At 51.1% G+C, this 21,893-nt stretch overlaps 1 protein-coding gene, 2 long non-coding RNA genes and 1 pseudogene across 5 annotated transcripts; 2 read left to right on the forward strand and 2 right to left on the reverse strand.

The window, feature by feature from the left end:
* Positions 1 to 3,013: 3,013 nt before the first annotated feature.
* LOC121134330 lies at positions 3,014 to 3,604 on the reverse strand (annotated as a pseudogene).
* LOC121134334 lies at positions 3,172 to 5,381 on the forward strand. Its single transcript, XR_005871415.1, has 3 exons — positions 3,172 to 3,311; positions 3,513 to 3,690; positions 4,752 to 5,381. It is a non-coding gene; the product is annotated as an uncharacterized LOC121134334 (long non-coding RNA).
* Positions 5,382 to 8,248: 2,867 nt separating this feature from the next.
* Positions 8,249 to 12,384, reverse strand: LOC101823249 (H-2 class I histocompatibility antigen, L-D alpha chain). 3 transcript variants are annotated; one of them, XM_040732455.1, is made up of 8 exons: positions 12,244 to 12,384; positions 11,802 to 12,071; positions 11,181 to 11,456; positions 9,466 to 9,741; positions 9,222 to 9,338; positions 9,016 to 9,048; positions 8,818 to 8,865; positions 8,249 to 8,669 (listed from the first exon to the last, which is right to left on the reverse strand). In XM_040732455.1, the coding sequence occupies exons 1-7, from the start codon at positions 12,314 to 12,316 to the stop codon at positions 8,819 to 8,821; spliced, it is 1,092 nt and encodes a 363-aa protein (XP_040588389.1). In that variant the 5' UTR covers positions 12,317 to 12,384; the 3' UTR covers positions 8,249 to 8,669; position 8,818. The 3 variants fall into 3 exon arrangements, with proteins under 3 accessions (XP_040588389.1, XP_040588390.1, XP_040588391.1); XM_040732456.1 differs by having other exon boundaries at positions 8,249 to 8,696; XM_040732457.1 differs by lacking the exon at positions 8,818 to 8,865.
* Positions 12,385 to 12,488: 104 nt separating this feature from the next.
* LOC121134333 lies at positions 12,489 to 13,945 on the forward strand. The gene is made up of 3 exons (XR_005871414.1): positions 12,489 to 12,719; positions 12,955 to 13,058; positions 13,306 to 13,945. It is a non-coding gene; the product is annotated as an uncharacterized LOC121134333 (long non-coding RNA).
* Positions 13,946 to 21,893: the final 7,948 nt, after the last annotated feature.

Consider the following 21,893-nt stretch of genomic DNA (forward strand, 5'->3'; position numbering starts at 1 on the left):
AGCAATAGAGACTCTAACATATGTCTTTCTTTTTGTTTTGTTTGTTTTTTTAAAAGATTAATTAATGAATTATGTTTAAAGTGTTCTGTCTCCATGTATCCCTGCAGGCCAGAAGAGGGCACCAGATCTCACTACAGATGGTTGTGAGCCACCATGTGGTTGCTGGGAATTGAACTCAGGACCTCTGGAAGAGCAGGCAGTAAAATGAAGTGCTCTTAACCACTGAGCCATCTCTCCATCCCCCCATGTGTCTTTCTTGTTTGTTTTTTTTGTTTGCTTTGCTTTTGGTGGTCCAATATATTTAATTAGCATTGCTCACAGGAGTGCAGTCTACTTACCAGTGTCTACTGCCACCGCTGTCTGCCTAGTCATCCTCAGGGAGGGAGTGTTTCCCTCCTGCATGAGGCATTGTGAGGGGTCAGTGTGCAGCAGGGTTCCAGACTGCAGTGGCCATGCCATACCCGGGAGCTCCTTTCACAGTTCTCCACCCCTCCTGACAACCTGCCATGCTCCTGGGATGTGAGGGGCGTGGCATAGGTGTCCCTTTGGGTAGTGTGGCACACGGGGGTTCCCCGCAGCTCCTTCTAGCACTGAGAACACTCCACAGCAGGGGGGTTGCTCTCAGTCTAGTTATGGCTTAATTTCTCTATGTCCTGTAATTAACCTATGCAGTGTCCCCAGCAACAAGTCTTGTAACCTGCTTCTTGTGGGCAACTGGGAGCACTGATAATTCCCGTGTTGTTGTTGGGGCCATCTGCCAGACAATTCACAGGGAGACAGCTCAGGCCTGGAACTGGGTGCCATTTTCCTTTTTTACAACCCGTGGCTTTGGGGAATAGACTTTCTGAAACAGCATCTCACTTAGTAGTTCTAGATGTCTCAGAACTTGCCATGTAGACCAGTCTGGCCTCAAGCTTACAGAGATTCCCCTGCCTCTGACTCCCGAGTGTGCATTTCTTCTTTTGAGGGATTTCTGTCCATCCCCATGGCGCACTGTGTGACTGGGCTGTTTGCTTTCTTAGTGTCTAGTTTTTGAGTTCCTGTGTACTCGGGGTGTTAGTCTCTGTCTGATGCAGCGCTGGTGAAGACGTTCTGTGACCTCTCTTCACTCTGTTCACTGTTCTCTTTGCTGCTCAGAGACTCTGAATTCCATGAAGTCCTGTTTGGTGATCGTTGTCTTATTTCCTGGCTGGCTAGTGTCCTATTTGACAAAGCGCTTTTCTCTGCCTCTGTCTGTCTTGTTTTTCTTTTGAGATGGAGTCTGTCTACGTAGTTTTGACTGTCCTGCCTGAAACTTGAACAGGCTGACTGAGCTCACAGAGATCCCCCTGCCTCTGCCCAAAGGCATGTGCCCCTGTGCCTGGCCACTGCTTTTAGCCCCTGCCTTTATTTTAAAGTGTTTCCTCTGCTTTTACTCCTAACATTCTCAGAGTTTTGTTTCTATTGGTGACATTTTTTGTTTTTGTTTTTTTTTTTGTATGAGTGCTCTACTTGTATGTCTGCACACTAGAAAAGCGCATCAGATCCCATTATAGATGATTGTGAGCTGCCATGTGGGTGCTGGGAATTGAATCCTGATTCTCTGGAAGAGCAGCCAGTGCTCTGAATGGCTGAGCCCATCCCTAGGCAATTTCCTTAACTGACAACAGATCCAGGTCAGAGACAGGATCAATTAGGGGGTGTGTGGATTTTCCCTGTCACTCCAGTGCTTGAGTTGCAGAAGACCCTGTGTCTGAGGTAGTTCACCTCCTAATTCACTGAGGGCAACATTGTAACTTCTTGGGGTAGAGGAAGAACAGTGGGAGTTTGAGTGGTTAATTCTGGCAGCAAATAGTCTAAGGTCATGGGAATCTTTTGTTTAAAGGGAACACTGAGTTGTCTAATTATCAGATTGACAGTCGCCCATGATACCTGTGGAGAACGATACAGGTTATAATAAAAAGGGAGGGCCAAAGGAGTTTCACCAGTGAGGTAGAAAAACTGATGAAGGCAAAATGACAACTTAATAAAAACAAAGGGATAAAAGAAAAGGAAAAACCCCATAATTTAGAGTTCTTTCCAGGGCAATCCATAATTGCCACGTGACCATTCTAGGAAGAGATAGAATTCGGGTAAGGGAGGGATGCAAACCTCACACACAGGAATCTAGAGGAATGTATTCTTGGGAAAGTTCTACGAATTGGGGAGCCAGCCTAGGCTAGGGGCGTCCTCCTCTCCCATCAAGTAAAGGAGACTCCGGTCCTGGTGTGTAAGGCTGACACACTCAGACACTGGGTCAGGGCAGAGAACCCGGCATGGGAGAAGCCATGGCTGACCCAGGGCTGCAGACTGAAGGAGCCACGGCTGGGGATGTGGGCGTCTTCTCTCCTCCCTCCTGAGACAGACCTGGAACCTTCCAGGGAGAAGGCTGAACCCTGGGAGATCAGTGCAGTCCCTGCCAGGCTGGATCAGGAGCCCCAGGGACACTGTGTCCCTCAGAGACAGGGGCGGGACCCCAGCTGAGGTCTCTTCTACCCCAGGACAGAGCCCAGACCGAGGGCAGGGGGAGGAGTTGCCCTGGGCGCCTGCACCTGTGCGCAGCAGCTGCTCCTTCCCGTGCTCCAGGTATCTGCGGAGCCACAGCACGCATGCGCCCTCCAGGTAGGCCCTCCATTGCTCAGCTATACCATCCTCCTCCCGCATGCTCCGGGTGATAAGGGCTGCTGCTGTGTTTGCTGCAGTCCATGTCCTCAGGTCGTCGTTCAGGGAGATGTAATCCTCGCCATCGTACGCATCCTGACTGTACCCGTGAAGGAGGCGCCCGTCAGACCCCAAGTGACAGCCGTACATGCCCTGGAAGTAGTGAGAGCCTGCGGGACCAAGTGTTCAGCCCTGCATTGCGACCCCACCCACCCACGCATCACCTAAACTGAAAGGGAAACCGGGTCCCAGTCTGTGTTCTCTGCTTTCCAGACCTCGGATTTGGTACCCTGGGGGACTTCCGGACATGAAGGTCCTGACCTCCGACCCGGGGTCACTCACCACCCTCACTCTGGTTGTAGCAACTGAGTATGTTCCTCAGGTCAAATAGGAAGGAAACTCTGCTCAGTGCCCTTGGCGATCTGTGTCTCCCTCTCCCAATACTCGGGCCCCTCCTTCTCTATCCATGGCGTCCGCAGCTCCACTCTCGGATTCTCCGCGTCGCTGTCGAAGCTCACGAACTCCGTGTGGTCCACATAGCCAACAGAGACGAAACGGGTCTCCCCGAGGCCGGGCCGGGACACGATGGTGAGGAAATACCGCATGGATTGCGAGCCTGGAGACGGCGCGCGGTGAGACCCCGACCTCCGGTGCGCGCCGGCCGGGAGGGGAGCGGGGCGCGGGGCTCGGGACGCGGGAGGGGAAGGGGCGGGACGGTCTGGGCGGGCGATGCGGGGACGCGGCTTCCCCGGTGCCGCCCCCGCCCTCCCCGCAGACCCCATTTCCCTCCCGACCCCGCACTCACCCGCGCGGGTCTGGGTCGGGGTCAGCAGCAGGAGCAGTGCAAGCAGAGTCATAGCCCCCATCTCAGATCTGGGCGTCAGGGTTCCCTGCATGGACTTTATACCCGGTGCCCCCTTGGCGAAGCTGGTTGGTTCCCAGGGATCTCGACACCCAGTGGAGATGAGAATCGAGTCCTCATCAGTGTCCGGGCAGAAGGAGCTGACACAGGTCAGGAGTTGGAGAAGTGAAACTGGGGACGGGGGGGAATCCCTAGTGCTGGGCTTCCCCAAGTAGGCCCTCACAGCTGGGGACTTTGTCTGACCCCGTGCTGCAGGACAGATCGCTGTTTGTCCCGGGGTCTCTTAGCAGCATAAGGCCAACTGCTCCTCAGGTCAGGATGATACTTAAGAGCTAGAAATTTCCACATAAAATAAAGGCAGCAATTAAAATGAATGTTCAAGGAAACAGGTGCTGTTGTAGTCCTGGTGAGTGCATGGGGCTGCCATGGACACCTGCCTGGAGGTGACTGGAGTTTTCATAGCTCTGGTCAAGCCCTTTGGACACACTGTGTCATGCGTGACTCCATGCAGGAAGGAGTCCCGACTCTCCTCTGCTTTCACTTTCTACTTCTGTTATGTGTGGCTGGAATTTGGAGACATCAAGTCAAAATCCACAGAAACAAACAAAATATGTACATTTGATTTTTCTTCACACTACAGAACTGTAGGACAAACCCTAGAATCCCCAGTGTGTATCTCTGCCATGAGAATCACCCTCTGTCCAGTGTCCACACTGCACAGGCTGAGGAACCCAGGTGCCAAATGGTTATCAGGCCCAGGGCCCCACAATCCTGTGACGTTCATCTCCATCTAATAAAGTGTTGAGGTCGGAGAGAGACAGGGAGAGCTAGTGCAAGACCGAGAGAGAGAGAGAGAGAGAGAGAGAGAGAGAGAGAGAGAGAGAGAGAGAGAGAGAGACAGAGAGAGAGAGAGACAGAGAGACAGAGAGACAGAGAGAGAGACAGAGAGAGAGACAGAGAGAGAGAGAGAGACAGAGACAGAGAGACAGAGACAGAAAGAGACACAGAGAGAGACAGACAGAGACACAGAGAGTCACAGGTTGCATAACTTCTACCACACTATCATCATTATTCTGCTTTTTACTTAGTTACAATCCCTCTCTTACTGTGGTTTATTCACTAAAGCAATGTTACCACTGAAGTGTGTGGTCATAGGGAAATGTGCAGTGTAGACAGGGATCGCTGTGATACTGTATTCTGTCTCCACCAGATCTTTGTCGCAGTGGGGAAGGGGTCCACTGTGCTGAGATGATGACCCAGGTTCACACAATCTGAGGACTATGAAGAGAAGATCCTTGTAAAACACAACCACCTGGAGCCACAGATGGTCATCTGGGAAGAAACACTAGGAGTCTGAGTGTAATCACAAGGCTGTGAAGACTGGATTCTGAGTGATGAGCAAAGTCTCTATTTACAGGGGAGATTCCCGAGCACCAGGCTTGGCAGTGTGAGCGCCCCCTGCAGGTGGACACAGGAGCCTGGTGTCTGTGGGAGTCTGTGTGGGGCTTGCAGGCCAGGGCATCTGCTTTAAAGAGAAATCATCTCTCCCCTGCATCCCGGCCCTAGTGTTATTGCCATTGTGTTCCCGGAAGTGACTTTTCTTCTGGAAGATCCGGAGTCTAGCTTGTGAATAGAAGGAAGAGGAAGGGTGAGGAGAGAATGAAATGTTCTGGGCTGTGGGCGTCTCCTGGTGATTTTGTTTTTGTTTCTGTTTTTGAGACAAGGTCTGTCTCCTTCATTCTGGCTGTCCTGAAACTTACTATGTAGACCAGGCTGGTCTTGAACTCAGAGAACCATCTGCCTTTGTATCCCAAGTACTGGGGCTAAAGGTTTGTGTGAACACCTGGCTTTACTTTTTTTCTATGCCTGGTATAACACACTGTGACACCAGCAACTTACAAAAGGAAACATTTAATTTGGGCTTAAGTTTCCAGAGGGTTTGAGTCCATGGTGGCAGAGGAAAGGAATGGTGGCTGGAGCAGCTGAGAGCTCACATCTCGATCTGCAAGCTTCAGAGACATTGGGAATAGGGAGGGCTGTGGGGGGAAAGTCCCATCTGCCTCCATTTTGCTCTTTCTGCTTCCTGTTTGCCACTGAGATGTGAGCTCTGGGCTTCCTGCTCAGGACTCTCTGCCTGCTGCTCAGGGCACTGCTCTCTTGCCATGATGCACTCTCAGCCATTGGAACTGTAGCCCAAACACACTCTTCCAAATGTTGACTTTGTCACGACCACCTCTACTCTACCAGCAAGGAAGACGTGACTCAGGAATCCTTCTCATCAGCGGTTTATTCAGGAACCTTGAACAAATCTTCTGACCCCAGGGAGTGCCCGCCCACAGCTTAAAAAGGCCCTTGGGCGGCCAACCCCGGTAAGCCATGTGGCGACAGCAGATAGGTCCATATACGAGGAAGCAAGCCTGATATCCAGCCTTGACCAAATAAGGAGTTGTTTATCACAGGGAGCACTTGCTGTCGGGCTAGCAGAGGCGGAAGCCAGCACCATCTTAAGGGTGCTGCACTTCGCAGCTCTCTACATGACTTGGCCGTGGTCTTTCATCACAACAACAGAAAATTACTCATACATACACATGATTGAAAAAATACTATTACTTTGTAGACCTTGAACTCCCAGAAATTCACCTGCTTCTGATTTCAGAGACCTAGAAAATTCAAACCATAAGTCTTTTAAAAACAGTAAGTCTATGCCTTGTTCTGTTCACCTGCCCTCTGGGCATCTCCCCTTCTGCCCTCCAGCTCCTGAGACAACCTGTCCTTGTTTATTCCCTTCACTGTATCACAGGCGTCTGCCCACCACAGTGCTGGCTCCAGGAGACCAGCAACACCGTATCACTACCCAGTGAGTCTCAGAAACAGGGCTTACAGCTCACATCTGGAACAGACCACTGTGTCCCATGCTTGAGGAGTGGATTTCCTCCACCCCAAATAAGATAGTGACAGCAGACCAAGGAGAACATCCACTCACTATCAGCTCCGTGAGCCCAGAGCTCACTGGTCACTCACAGGATCCTGGGTGAGTCAGGGATAAGCACTGACACCCCACCCCAGTGTGCATGTCACTCAGGCAGCTGCATCACTGAGTCCCCTGCACAGCTCCCAGCTGCTCCGCTCAACAGAATCCTCTTCCTCAGCAACCACAGTTGGTTTAACCCTGAGAGGGAAGTGCTACATTGTGTCAGCTCCGTGAACCTGTAGCTTCTTGTGTTTCCTGAGCCTCATCAGCCTCCTCCTGACTCCAGAAGGAAGGTTCCTTCAGTCTAGAGGAGAATTCACACCATCACCTCCCTCCCCTACAGGATCTCCCTTTGTTAATACAACCTCAGCCAAGTGCTGGTGTGTCAGGGGCAGCACCAGGTCCCCTCACACTGAGGTCAGGGTCACCTGAGCTCTCCACTCAGCAAAGCCCACCTCTCCCCCCCCACACCCCCCACCTACCTGCCTTTCTGTCTATGATCTATGATCCTTTTTTTTTTTACTTCATTCATCAAACTTTTTTTTTGGGTATGAATGTTTGCTGGGTCCCAGGCACTAGAAGTCATCATCCCTCACAAGACAAAGATAGCTGCATCACGACAGAGATTATCACCTCCTTGGTCATCAGACATCTCTGCTAAGGCTCCTGGAGCTCCTGACTTGAAGTCACGAGGCTAGAAAACACAGGTGCCAGAACCTGGAGCAGGGGATGAAGTACTTTCCATCTCTGGTGTTTCCACAACCTATTTTTAAACATTCATTATTTTACATCTGTGAATGAATTCTTGCCTGTAGGTATTTGCACCATGTGTCTATCTGGTGTCCACAGGGGCATTTCATGCTATGGAACAGGAGTTATGGATGGCTGTCAGCCACGGTGTAGGTGCTGGTGTCTAACATGGTTCCTCTGCAAGAACAGCCAGTGCTCTGAAACCCTGAGCCATCTCTTCAGCCCCTGGATCATGTCTTTTAAACAAACACAAATCTAAGGTAGACACAGCCTGTAAATCCTGGAATCTCCACTGGAGGCAGCACCAGGATTCCCAGAGCCAGGGAGGGAGAGGGGACCTTGGGCAGAACACAGATCCAACAGGACAGATCTGAGATGAGACCCTGTGATCCCTCCTCTCTGCCATCCTACAACCTGGGTTAGATTCTGAAAGGTGGGAGAGAAGGAGAGAGCCTCCAGGGAGGGGCCTGGAAGGAGGCAGGAGCTCAGGAGACAGAAGTTCATGTTCTTAGGTCTCCTGAATGCAGGGATCTAGTTGGGTCCTGATGGGAAAGGAAGGAGAAATACATTTTAATACTGTCACTCAGGGGGCACAAGGGATAAGGAGGCAGGCTCCACCCACAGGAACAAGAACAGGCCCAGTGTTCCACAGAAAGTAAAAAGACTACATTACACAGCAAATATGGGGTAAGAGATACAGCCAGGTCATAGCCCAGGCGACATGTCACAGTTGCCCTGGCTGCTCACAATCCTGGGACAAGACAAAGCTCTGGCCATCCCTGTGTCCCTGTGATCACAGATCTCAGCATGTGGTTCTAAGTGATGAAGAGAACAGAGCCAGGAGGTGACAGAGCTGAGGAGTGACCATGTCACAGCTGACAGTGGACTGAGGTCCATGTAGACACACCCTTTTTCACACTCAGTTTCCACACAGTCTCATTCTGTCCCACCAGATGCACCCAACACAATGAACACAGATTCTGGGAGGCTCTCCACATTAATGTTTATTTCCTCCACCATCTCTAAGCATCTCAATAATTTTTTTAACTGCCAATCAACCTGTCAGATCAAGGACGTGAACAATCAAGTTCAAATCGAGATCCTTATTTTCATTGGGGAAGTCAGGGTCTACAGCTCAGGGCATCAGGGAGGTGACAGGATGGAGATGTTCCCTCCTGTCTGCTGGAACAGGAGGATTGGCCATGGAAGGGAACACAGGCAGTGCAGGGACAGGGTCCTGGTGTGCAGGACAGGGCTGGGCTGAGCTGAGCTTCACATTGAGCCCATAGGATCACAGGGAACATCAGACACTGTTGCTGAGAGTGGACTGAGGGGCTCTGGATGTCACAGCAGAGGCCTGATCACACTGTCTTGTCACTCAGTCCACACCAGGCAGCTGTCTTCACGCTACAGAACAAGAGTCATGAACAATCACTGTGGAGACAACATCCCAACAACACACCACTCACTCACAGGTGATTCTGGGAGTCCCTGAAATACAATCATGTCCAGTTTGCCCCCCACCCCAATCCCAACTCAGGTCCCAGAGTGTCACCTTAACAGTCTGGGAGAGACACATCAGAGCTCTGGGAACTGTCCCTGCCTTGGGTAAAAACACATATATTCATAAGAAGGTAAAAACATGACCCCTAGAATATTTTGCTGGAGGAGCTATTATGGATTTCCAGAGCCCCCCTAAGCACTCCAGGTTCACCCCACCAGTTTCAGGGACAATACTTCTCCCCACAGTTACCTGGAGCTGGAGCATAGTTCCCTCCTTTTCCACCTGTGAGAAGAAAAGCCGTGAGAAATCAGGGAGGAGCCCATCCCTAGGAAGTTTCCAGAACCAACAAAAGTCCCAGGTTAGAGACAGGAGCTGTGGGGGTGTGGATTGTTTCCATGAGCAGAGCACACGTCTAAAAGGGGATGGGAGGGAATTCGGACCCCGCCCTTTCCTACCTGCTTTTCCCTTCCTCTTCCTCACAACAGCCACCACAGCTCCAATGATGGTCACAGCTCCAAGGAGAACCAGAACAGCAATGACTGCCATGATGGGGACAGTGGACTGAGGAGGCTCTGCGAAGGGAAGGACAGGAAGGGAAGGTGAAGGTCATGACCCCAGCTCTCAGCCCTGACCCTGCTCAGGCTCTGCAGAAGGCTCCATCTTTCCCTGACCCCAGCCCTGCACCCACTCCCTCCTTACCCCATCTCAGGGTGAGGGGCTCAGGCAGCCCCTCATGGTGCACATGGCATGTGTATTTCTGCTCCTCCCCAGAAGGCACCACCACAGATGCCCACTTCTGGAAGCTTCCATCCCCAGAAGGTCTGGTCTCCACCAGCTCCATGTCCTGAGTCTGTTCCTCCTCCTCCCTCTGCCAGGTCAGGGTGATGTCAGCAGGGTAGAAGCCCAGGGCCCAGCACCTCAGGGTGACATCACCTTTAGGGCCAGGATGATGGCTCACATGTGCCTTTGGGGGATCTGTGTGGAAGATTTAAGAAACCCCACCATAACAAGGTAAATTGAAATCTGCATAGACTAAGTTAAATCAATGATGACACTGAACTATGTGTCTGAACACTTCTGACTGTCATCCCACTAGTAACCTGCAGGTGGAGCTGGTCCCCCTCATCACAGATCTGCACATTTTCCTGGGAGAGCCCAGAAGCTAAGAGGGAATCACATGACCCAGCAGGTCCCATGGTCTTCCTTATGTGATGTTCTACAGCATAAGTTAGGTGGGAAAAGAATGGAAAAAGGGATGTAATATAATTTACATACATGATAAAAATCATATCAATATAACAAATTATGAAGAATGGGATACATAAAGGGTGCCACCATTGAATCACAACCACTGTGGCCATCTTGCTGAGCAGCATCACTGTCTGTCCAAGTGAACAGCAGAAATGGGGTGAACCTCTGACACTGGGGCAGAAAAAGTGACTCCCCAACCCCAGCCTCTGGGGGACAAGATACAAGGTGTTGTCACCCAGGATCCCTGGAAGTTGCTGTGGAGCCCAGTGCAGCACTCACTGGGACACAGCGGTGCTCACAGGGGTGTGTGGATTTTCCCTGTCACTCCAGTGCTTGAGTTGCAGAAGACCCTGTGTCTGAGGAAGCTCAACTCCTAATTCACTGGGGCAACACTGAAATTTGTTGGGGCTGAGGGAGCTTAGTGGGGGGTTCAGATAGTTAATTGTGGCAGAAAATAGTGTAAGCTCATGGGACTCTTTAAAGGGAACACTGAGTTGTCTAATTATCCAGACTAGCAGTCCCCCATGACACCTGTGGAGACTCATACAGATGATAATGAAAACGGAGGGAAAAACAGTGTCACCCCAGTGAGGAAGAAAAAACTAACTGAAGGAAAATGACAATTAAAAAAAAAAAAGAAAGACAAAATTTAAAAGCCCACATATTTTAGAGGTTTTTTTTCCACGGTACTCCATAAGAGCTCACGTGACTATTCTAGGAAGAGATAGAATTGGGGTGAGGGAGGGATGCAAACCTCACACACAGGAATCTGGGGGAATGTATTCTTTGGAAGGTTCTAGAAACTGGGGAGCCAACCTAGGGTAGGGGCGTCCTTCTCTCCCATCAGGTAAAGGAGACTCCAGTCCCGGTGTGTAAGGCTGACACACTCAGACACTGGGTCTGGGCAGAGAACCCGGCCTGGGAGAGGCCATGGCTGACCCAGGGCTGCAGACTGAAGGAGCCACTGCTGGGGATGTGGGCATCTTCTCTCCTCCCTCCTGAGACAGATCTGGAACCTTCCAGGGAGAAGGCTGAGCCCTGGGAGAGCCCCAGGGATACTGTGTCCCTCAGAGACAGGGGCGGGACCCCAGCTGAGGTCTCTTCTTGTTCAGGACTGAGCCCAGCCCAAGGGCAGGGGGCGGAGTTGCCCTGGGTGCCTGCACCTGTGCGCAGCAGCTGCTCCTTCCCGTTCTCCAGGTATCTGTGGAGCCACTGCACGCACTCGTCCTCCAGGTAGGCCCTGTGTCTCTCTGCTTCACCAGCCAGGTCCCACTTCTGCCGGGTGATCTGCGCCGCCGCGTCCGCCGCCGTCCACGTCCTCAGGTCCTCGTTCAGGGCGATGTAATCGTTGCCATCGTAGGCGAGCTGTTCATACCCGCGGAGGAGGCGCCCGTCCGGCCCCACGAGACAGCCGTACATCCACTGCCAGGTGTGAGAGCCTGGGGGGCGACACTGTGGTCAGCCCCGCCCACCTGTTCCACTATAGCCCCCGCCCCGTGATCTGCCCCGCCCACATAATCCACTACAGGCCCCGCCCCGCTGTCAGCCCCGCCCACCTGTTCCTCCACAGGCTCCGCCCCGCGGTCTGCCCCGCCCCGATCATCTACAGGCCCCGCCCAACCGCGCGTCCCCTAAACCGAAAGGGAAACCGAGTCCCGGTCCCCGCTTCCTCCACCCGGACCTCGGACTCGGGACCCGGGGCGACCTCGGACTCGGGACCCGGGGCGACTCCGGTCCCCAAGTAGGGACGTGAAGGTCGTGACCTCCGACCCGGGGTCACTCACCGCCCTCGCTCTGGTTGTAGTAGCCGAGCGCGGTCCTCAGGTTCACTCTGAAAGTCTGCTCATGGCCCTTGGCTTTCCGTGTCTCCCTCTCCCAATAATCCGGCTCCTCCCGCTGCATCCACGGCGCCCGCGGCTCCATCCTCGGATTCTCCGCGTCGCTGTCGAAGCGCACGAACTCCGTGTCGTCCACGTAGCCGACTTCCACGTACCGGGGCTCCCCGAGGCCGGGCCGGGACGCGATGGTGTGGAAATACCGCATGGAGTGCGAGCCTGGGGGCGGTGCGCGGTGAGACCCCGACCTCCTCCCGGGACCCCGGGCAGGTGCGCGGCCGGGAGGGGAGCGGGGCGGGAGGGTCTGGCCGGGCGATGCGGGGACGCGGCTTCCCCGGTGCCACCCCCGCCCTCCCCGCAGACGCCGTTTCCCTCTCGTCCCCGCACTCACCCGCGCGGGTCTGGGTCGGGGCCAGGGCGGCCGCCAGCAGCAGGAGCAGCGTGCGAGGCGCCATCGCCCCCATCTCGGATCTGGACGTCCGGGTTCCCCGCTCGGATTTTATACCTGATGCCCGCGGCGACGCTGATTGGTTCCCCGGGATTTCGACAGCCAATGGGGGTGCGAATCGCCGCGTCGTCATCAGTGTCCGGGCAGAAGGAGCTGACACAGGTCAGGAGCTGGAGAAGTGAAACTGGGGACAGGGGAATCCCCAGCGCTGGGCTTCCCCACCCGGACCTCACCGCCCGGGACCAAGACTTTGTTTGACCCTGAGCTGGGGACAGAGCGCGTTTGTCCCGGGGTCTCTGGGCCGCCCAAGGCCACCTGCTCCTCGGGTCAGGATGAAACCTAAGAGCATGACGTTTGCGGGTGAAACACAGGCAGCGTTAAAATGAATGTTCACGGAAACAGACGCTGTCACAGTCCTGGTGAGTGCGTGGGGCCGCCGTGGACACCTGCATGGGAGGTGACTGGAGTTTTCACAGCTCTGGTCAAGCCCTTTGGACACACTGTGTCATGCGTGACTCCGTGCAGGAAGGACTCTACCCTCCTCTGCTTTCACTTTCTATTTCAGTTATGTGTGGCTGGTGTTTGGAGACATCAGTCACAATCCACAGAAACGAAAAAATTATAAATTTGATTTTTCTCCACACTACTGAACAGGGATGAAACCTAGAATCCCCAGTGTGTACCTCTGCGGTGAGAATCACCCTCCGTCCAGTGTCCACACTGCACAGGCTGAGGAACCCAGGAGCCACGGTTACCAGGTCCAGGGCTCCACAATCATGTGACGTTCATCTCTCTCATCTCATACAGTGTGAATGAAAGCCAGAGAGAGAGGTCACAGGGATGTAACTTCTACCACAACTATCATCATTATTCTGCTTTATACTTAGTTACAGTTCCTCTCTCACTGTGTTTTATTCACTAAATTGCACCATGGAAGTGTGTGGACACGGGGAAATGTGCAGTGTAGACAGGGATCGCTGTGATACTGTATTCTGTCTCCACCAGATCTTTGTCCCAGTGGGGAAGGGGTTCCACTGTGCTGAGACGATGACCCAGGTCCACACAGACAATCTGAGGACTATGGAGAGAAGATTCGTGTAAAACACAACCACCTGAGCCACAGACGGTCATCTGGGAACAAACACTAGGACTCTGAGTGTAAGCACAAGGCTGTGAAGACTGGATCCTGAGTGATGAGCAAAGTCTCTATTTACAGGGGAGATTCCCCAGCACCAGGCTTGGCAGTGTGAGCGCCCCCTGCAGGTGGACACAGGAGCCTGGTGTCTGTGGTGTCTGTGTGGTGCTTGCAGGCCAGGGCCTCTGCTTTAGAGAAAAATCATCTCTCCCCTGCATCCTAACCCGAGTGTTGTTGCCATTGTGTTCCCAGAAGTGACTTTTCTTCTGGTAGATCCATGGTTGACTTCTGAAGAGAAGGAAGAGGAAGGGTTGGAGAGGATGAAATATTTTGGCCTGCGGATCCCTCCTGGTGTTTTTTGTTTGTTTGTTTGTTTGTTTTTCAGACGAGGTCTGTCTCCTCAGGTCTGGCTGTCCTGATACTACGTAGACCAGGATGGTCTTGAACTCAGAGATCCACCTGCCTTTGCATCCCAAATCCTGGGATTAAAGTCTTGTTTTGCCACATCAAGCTTTAGTTACTTTTCTAGAACTGTGATAAGACACTGTGACCCCAGTAACTTACAAAAGGAAACATTTAATTTGGGATTAAGTTTTCAGAGGGTTCCAGTCCATGATGGCAGAGGAAAGAATGGTGGCTGGAGCAGCTGCGAGCTCACATCTTGATCCATAGTCAGAGGCACTGGGAATATTGGGAGTCTATTAAAACCTCAATGCCCACCCCAGTGACACACCTCCTCCAACAAGGCCACACCTCCCGATCCTCCCCCCACACAGTTCCATCACCTGGAGCTGAAGTGTCTGAACCTGTGAGCCTGTGTGTCCATTCTCATTCAAACATCCCAGCATTCAGTGTGGAGTGTGAGATGCCCTGCAGGGTTCTGCAGATGTGTGCATGTGATCTCTAGACAAACACCCTCAACCAGGAGAACTCCACTGCATTAGGATCCCCCCTTTCTTCTGTCACCTCCTGCTCAGCCCTTCTCTGTCCCTCAGGCCTCACCCCATCAGAGCCCAGCACCCCTCACTCGAGCTCTGCACTAACCCTGTCTCTTCCTTTGCCTCCAGTTTCTGTGATCAGCCATCTTGTCAGCTGTCTTGCCGTGAGCCAGGCTGTGTGGTTTCCTTCTGTAAAAGCTCCAATGGTGCTAGAGAGATGGCTCAGAGGTTGAGAGCACCCGTTCCTGTTGCCGAGGATCCAGGTTCTGTAGTGAGAAATGCACGTGTGTCTGTTTAAGGGGTATCAAGGATTTATTAAGATATGAGAAAGGTGGAAATACACTCATGAACCCTGCATATGGTAAATGCAGCTGCAGAGTCCTTGAAAAGCTGGGGATGAATCACTCACTGCTTCACACCTGGCCAGGTCTTCACCTCCCGAGAGCACAGTCCCCAGCTCCCCTGTGCTTATCAGAGGTACACGCAGGCAAGAAGCATGGCCTCTCTCAGGTCATGGGGAGAGCGAATGCTCACTGCCCTTCCCCCTTCTGTCCAAATAAGAAGCATACATAATACAACAAATATAATTTTGAATTTGTATCAATATACAAGTTATCTTAGGAATACAAAATACTTTTACATATGTATCAATATACAAGAATCTATATCAGGGGCTGGAGAGATGGCTCAGAGGTTAAGAGCACTGGCAGCTTTTCCAGAGGTCCCGAGTTCAATTCCCAGCAACCACATTGTGGCTCACAACCATCTGTTATAAGATCTGGTGCCCTCTTCTGGCAGAACACTGTATGCATAATAAATAAAAAAGAACACAGTTAAAAAAGAATCTATATCAATGTAAACTGTCTAAAGCTATAAGTTGCTAAAATGATTTACAAGAAGATAACACTAATCTACTTTAATATCCTATCTATTCCCCCCTTTTTTTTTCAAAAGAGATTCTTGAGTCTAAACTTAATTGTTTCATCCCCAACTCTATTACAAATTATAACCAACCCCCAACAGATAACAATTACATATAATCCTAATAAAACAAAATCTGTTGGCAGAAGGGGCTTAGTTTTCTTATAATTGCTTCCTGCTATCTGGGGGTGACGGTATCTTTATGGGATCCAGTAGAAAACTAAAACAAAGGTTAAATCTCAAGAGAGCTAGCTGTAACATTGTAGCCACTAGCTGTAACATTGTAGCCAGTCTCTGACAGCCGGGTAAGGCTTATTTAAAGTTCTAATCTGAGGTTATGGCTAGAATGTTGTAAGAAGATGCATCACCAAAGCTAGCCAATTTGGAATTGTCTTGAGCAGTTGTAGTCCAAGCTAAGCTATGAGTGGTGTTTTATCAGTTTGATGGCATCATAATAAACAGGTAGAATTATTCTTGTGGGCCCCATCTTGCTTCTGGAGACTTCCGAGATTGCTGGCAGGAAAGTTTATAGTTCACTGTGTATAACTTAAACATGACAAATATCAAAACAGAAAGTTTAACTTTTAGGTAGATATTTATCCATAGAAAGGTACCAAAGAGACGAAAAATAAATATGTGGAGAAATAGAATTTTGGGGAGATAACAGAGTTTTGACAACAATAGTTCCTAGATTTTTGGGTTTTCTTCTGTCCCACAGCAGGTGGCTCTTTTGATATGAGACAGATTTAGAGAAAGCCATACTCCAATTGAATGGTGGTATTATCTGCCATTGGAAGGAGCTTACAAAGTGTAAAAAATAATAATAATTAATTATAAATTTAAAGTGTCAAATTATTATACCATTAGATAAACTCCTTGGAACATTGTCCTAGGTGTCCTAGGGTCTTCCCCACCCCACCCCACCCTCCACTTCACCCCCCACCGTCGCCCCCCAGGGTCTTAATTAAACAGACCTGTATGGATGGCTGCTTTGCAGGGCGATTTTGGAATGTAATGACGAGGTTTGGTCAGCAGGTGTCGCAGGCGTAGCGCCAAAGCAGGTCCTGGAATGCTCTCTGGCTTAATAACCTGTTATTTTTAAAGAGAATTTAAAGTACAAGGAACAGTTTTTGTTAGGAGGAGAATCGGGAATCGGATGAGCGCGGAGAGCACTGAGTGGCACGCAGGAGCCCCGGTGCCCGGAGGCAGCTCGGAGCCCGCAACAAGGTGGCAGGCAGAGCTCAAGGTCACGGGCAGAGCGAATACCCGCTACAGGGCTCAGTTCCCCGCTACAGGGCTCAGCTCCCGGCGCCCACAAGGCGCATCTCAACCATCTGTGACTCCAGTTCCAGGGGACCCAATGCCTGGTCACCTGCATAGTTATATACAAAAATATCTCTAATAAAAATAAAGTTAAAAAATACATTTTAGGGCTGGAGAGATGGCTCAGAGGTTAAGGGCACTGACTGTTCTTCCAGAGGTCCTGAGTTCAATTCCCAGCAACCACATGGTGGCTCACAACCATCTACAATTCAATCTGGTGTATATGTAATAAATAAATAAATCTTTAAAAAAAAGATAAAAAATACATTTTAAAAAGTGCTCCAACGCCGGGCGTTGGTGGCGTATGCCTTTAATCCCAGCACTTGGGAGGCAGAGGCAGGTGGATCTCTGTGAGTTCGAGTCCAGCCTGGGCCACAGAGCAAGTTCCAGGACAGCCTCCAAAACAATACAGAGAAACCTTGTCTCGGGAAAAAAAAAAGTGCTCCAACAACTCCCCCTCCCTCTCCTCGACATCCGGAGTGTGACTCGCAGGGGTTGAGGGCACAGGGCTGTTCAGTCAACATTGAACCACCAGCTGATGAAGCCAGAGCTTGAACAGGGCGGGGACTGGTGACTGAGATAGACTGTGCTGAAATGAACGTTTGCAAAGCAGCAAGAAATTAAAATACAAAAGATTTCACTTTAAGGACCGACTGCGGACAGGACAGTGAATCACAGCCTCACTCCAGGAAGCAGTCACAGTGCCATGAGCCATGGCACCTGAGCCATGTTTGGTTTTTAATTGCCGCCAGACAAGACAAATTCTAGTCAGGCAATTAAGTGGTAACTTGTAACAGACCATGACATCTGGGATGTCAAGAGAGCGCCTGCAGCCAGTGATGTCCCCTGTCCCCATCTTTCCTCTTACTCCAGCCAGCCAGAGCCTCATTTTTTTTTCTTTTTTCTTCTTCTTCTTTTTTTTTTTTTTTTTTGGTTTTTTGAGACAGGGTTTCTCTGTATTGTTTTGGAGGCTGTCCTGGAACTCACTCTGTAGACCAGGCTGGCCTCGAACTCACAGGGATTCACCTGCCTCTGCCTCCCGAGTGCTGGGATTAAAGGCGTGCACCACCAACGCCCGGCCCAGAGTCTCATCTTTTTAAGATGACAGAGAAGCATCAGAGTTCAGGCCACAGTTTAACTGTTGGAAAACAAAAACAAAAACGGCACAGGGTCTTGTCCCACTAGGATGAGGCTGAAGGGGGACCATGGCTGGCTGAGCTGCCTCAGGCTCCTGCGTACACTACTCCAAGGGTCTCGGACCTCAGGCTGACCTGCCCTCATCGAAATTACAGCCAGATGGAACTCAACATCCTTTTCCACCTGTGAGAAGAAAACATCTTCTCCCCTCCTCCTCTGAGAGGAGGCAGAGCCATGAAAACCAAAGGAGGCTGCAAAGCTTGGACCCAGGGAGGTTTCCAGAACTCTGAGACAGACTGATGTCTGTTCATGGTTGCCACTTGACTACATCCAGAATTAACTAAAACTCCCAAACAGGGACTTTTTGCTCAATTTGAGGAATTTTGATTAAGTTGAAGTGGGAAGATCAACTTCTGACCCGGATCTTTGAGGCGGGAAGACAACCGCTTTAATCTAGATTTTGAGGCTTGAGAAACCACCTCTAATCTGGGCCACGCCTTCTGCTGGCAGCCAATACAAGGACATGGAAGGAGGAAGCTTGCTCCCCAAGCCTGCTGCTCTTGTTCTTGCTAGCAGGTCCATTCCTTCACTGGCATCAGAGCCGACTTCTGTTGGGCCCCAACCCCATGGGGTCTCTGTGAGTTGCTGGTCAGCCTACAAGTGCAACCTGTTTTCCAGTCCAAGTGCTTCCTGTTTTCTAGTCCTGGCTTACTGCCCTGTCCTTGACCCTCTGACATCAACATCCAGCAGGAGGAAAACACGCTCTCTTCTACCTGGGTTTTTTTGTTTGTTTGTTTTGTTTTGTTTTTCGAGACAGGGTTTCTCTGTGGCTTTGGAGGCTGTCCTGGAACTAGCTCTTGTAGACCAGGCTGGCCTCGAACTCACAGAGATCCGCCTGCCTCTGCCTCCCGAGTGGTGGGATTAAAGGCGTGCGCCACCAACGCCCGGCTCTACCTGGGGTTTTTCCACTCTGCTGTAAACCTGTATATAAAGCTCCTCCCTCCTACAAGAGAGAGCTCTTAGCATTTGTAATAAAGACTCTCTCTCTCTCTCTCTCTCTCTCTCTCTCTCTCTCTCTCTCTCTCTCCTGGCAATTAAGGCAGCACATACATTCTCTCAGTACAAACAGCTGGACATCTTGTCTCTCTTTTCCTGATACCTTGGAGTTGCTTGGCACAGGCGCCGCAGACTTCTTCAGGATGTAGCATTTACTGAAGACCAGCTGAGACATTCAGCTGGACCTAACAAGTACTGGATTCCTGGACTTTCTGTTCACAGGCAGCCATTGTTGGACCAGCTGGACCACAACATTTAAGTCACTCTAATATATCATCGATAGATAGATAGATAGATAGATAGATAGATAGATAGATAGATAGATAGATATTCATTATATCATTCTCTTACTCTAGAGAACCCTCACTAATACAGATTTTTATAATAGAAGTGGTTCTGGAACAACAGAAATATAAGGATGAATTTTTTTTTTTTTGGTTTTTCGAGACAGGGTTTCTCTGTGGCTTTGGAGGCTGTCCTAGAACTCGCTCTGTAGACCAGGCTGGCCTCGAACTCACAGAGATCCGCCTGCCTCTGCCTCCCAAGTGGTGGGATTAAAGGCGTGCGCCACCAACGCCCCGCCATTAGTTAGGTTTTTTCTCGGTGTACAGAGATATATTTCAGATAGACAGGTAATCTCAAACACTCAAAGACCTACAGAGTATGGCATTTAAGATGTTTTAACAACTTAGGCTTTTCTTGACATGAGTCACATCTGCTCCTGGCAGCACCAATTACTTCAAGAGGACAATGGGCATCGAAAAAAAACTCCATTTGGCTCGGGAGGCAGAGGCAGGAGGATCTCTGTGAGTTCCAGGCCGGCCTCCAAAACAATACAGAGAAACCCTGTCTCAAAAAAACAAAAACAAAACAAAACAAACCCTCCATTTGGTGTTTTCTTTCTTTGTGTCATAAGCTAGCCACTGGGGCAAGAAATGTCCCACTGCTGACAGCACACTGTCCAAACAGGACAAGCCACACACAAAGACAGGTGACTGCCAAGCTTCGCCAGCACAGGGTAGGACAGTCCTTCAAATTTTCCTGCTTCTGAAAAAGGTCTGTCAGATATTCTAGGCCTGTAGGCTGAAGGTGGATGGGCCAGTGTTACAGAGGAACCTTGGGTGACTGTCCAGGCAGCCAGCGGTTTCTGTCATTTCTGGCATCTTTTGGAAGTCACTTGCTTGCACTTCCTGCGTTCTCAGGTAATGTTATTTCCTTCTCAGGTCTTTGATGGGGTTGAAGACTAGACAGTTGCAGTTCACCTGAATCTTGGCAAAAGGCATATCAGGTACAAAACTGGGACTCAGCCATATTCTGGTGGCGCATGCCTTTAATCCCAGCACTCAGGAGGCAGAAGCAGGTGTCACAAGCTGCGCTATTTCCAAGAGTCATGGAGGAAGAATGGTGGCCTCTGTCCTGTCCGTCCCATCTGAAATCCTGGGACATCTAGGTCCCCCAGCCCCAGACCCTGGCATGCACACCTTTGTGCAAACAGGCTAGGCTAGGCTAGGCTCAGGGGAGGGCAAAACTGAGTGTCTGCACCCAGGGCCCTGACACTGAGGGATCTTACGTCCTACAGAGACAGACGCCAGCCGAATAGTCACCTACAAACGCAGAGGTGTGACCACGCCAGCGCTCCATGGGAAGCTACACTTTGGAGTGAGGTGTTGAAGAGGAGATGTGAGCCTGAAGGGAAGGTTTCAAACCCTCCCTGAGATCTGAGAGTGATGTGGAGCTAACTGGGGAGACCGACCCAGAGGCAGGAACCTTGAGGTCAGAGCTCAGCAAGCCCCAGGGCTGTCTGCAGATGGACGCAGGGCAGGACTGAAATGGGGTCCCTGGAGTGAAGCGAGGAGTGAACAGTGAGCAATGGGTCTGGAGAGCCGGGGCCACCTGCGCAGGGCCTCGGAGACCAGGTTAAGGACATGGACATGGACTCAAGCCAGTGGAATAACATTGACTGGGTTTAGGCAGGGAATGGTACAATCAGATTGCTATTTTTTTTTCTTTTTGGTTTTTCGAGACAGGGTTTCACTGTGACTTTGGAGGCTGTCCTGGAACTAGATCTTGTAGACCAGGCTGGCCTCCAACTCACAGAGATCCACCTGCCTCTGCCTCCCGAGTGGTGGGATTAAAGGCGTGCGCCACCAACGCCCGGCTCGGATGGCATTTTAAAGTTCTCCAGGATGGCGGGTGCAGGGGTGGGCAGTGAAGCCATGGACAGATGGGGGATGGGCGCTGGCCTGAAATCCCAGAGGTGCGGGCAGAAGGACCTTAGTTCTATGCTAGCCTTGGCTACAAACCAAGATTCGATTCAAACTCAGATCCTAAATCTGTCTCTGCAGCCACTCCCGGGACATTAGAGAAGACAGGTAGTGGTTTCTCCCATCAGTGCGAGTCACAGGACAGCCAAACAGTTCAGATGGGCAGGCCACAGAGGCAGAGGGACCCAGTGGGCAGACTGGAGCTACAGTGAGCAGATAAAATTGACAAGCTCGGGGGTGACACAAGCATGTAATCCCAGCTCACGGAGAGGGAGCGGAGGGTCAGGAGTTTAAAAAGGGAAGAGCTCGGCCGGGAGGTGGTGGCGTACGCCTTTAATCCCCGCACTCAGGAGGCAGAGACAGGCGGATCTCTGTGAGTTCTAGGCCAGCCTGGTCTACAAAGTGAGTTCCAGGACAGCCTCCAAAGCTACAGAGTGAAGCCCTGTCTCAAAAAACCAAAGACCAAAAGTCAAACAAATGGAAAAAAAGGTGGGGGAGTTCAGTTGGGAGAGTGACTGCCTACTCCACACCAATCCAGCCTATTCCCTATCACTACAGGACAGGGTAGGGTGTGCACTCCTGTAATCCTGCACAGGGAAGGCAGAGGCTGGAGGATCTGGACACACACACACACACACACACACACACACACCACAGTTATGAGTGCTCTGTCTGCATGTCTGCCTTTGTGCCAGGAGAGGGCATCAGGTCCCACTACAGATGGCTGTGAACCATGAAGTTTCTGGAATTGAACTCAGGGCCTCCGGAAGAGCAGCCAGCGCTCTTAACCTCCGAGCCATCTCTCCAGCCCCCATGAGA

Source organism: Mesocricetus auratus, unplaced genomic scaffold (genome assembly GCF_017639785.1).
Source record: "Mesocricetus auratus isolate SY011 unplaced genomic scaffold, BCM_Maur_2.0 Super-Scaffold_100027, whole genome shotgun sequence".
NCBI lineage: Eukaryota > Metazoa > Chordata > Mammalia > Rodentia > Cricetidae > Mesocricetus > Mesocricetus auratus.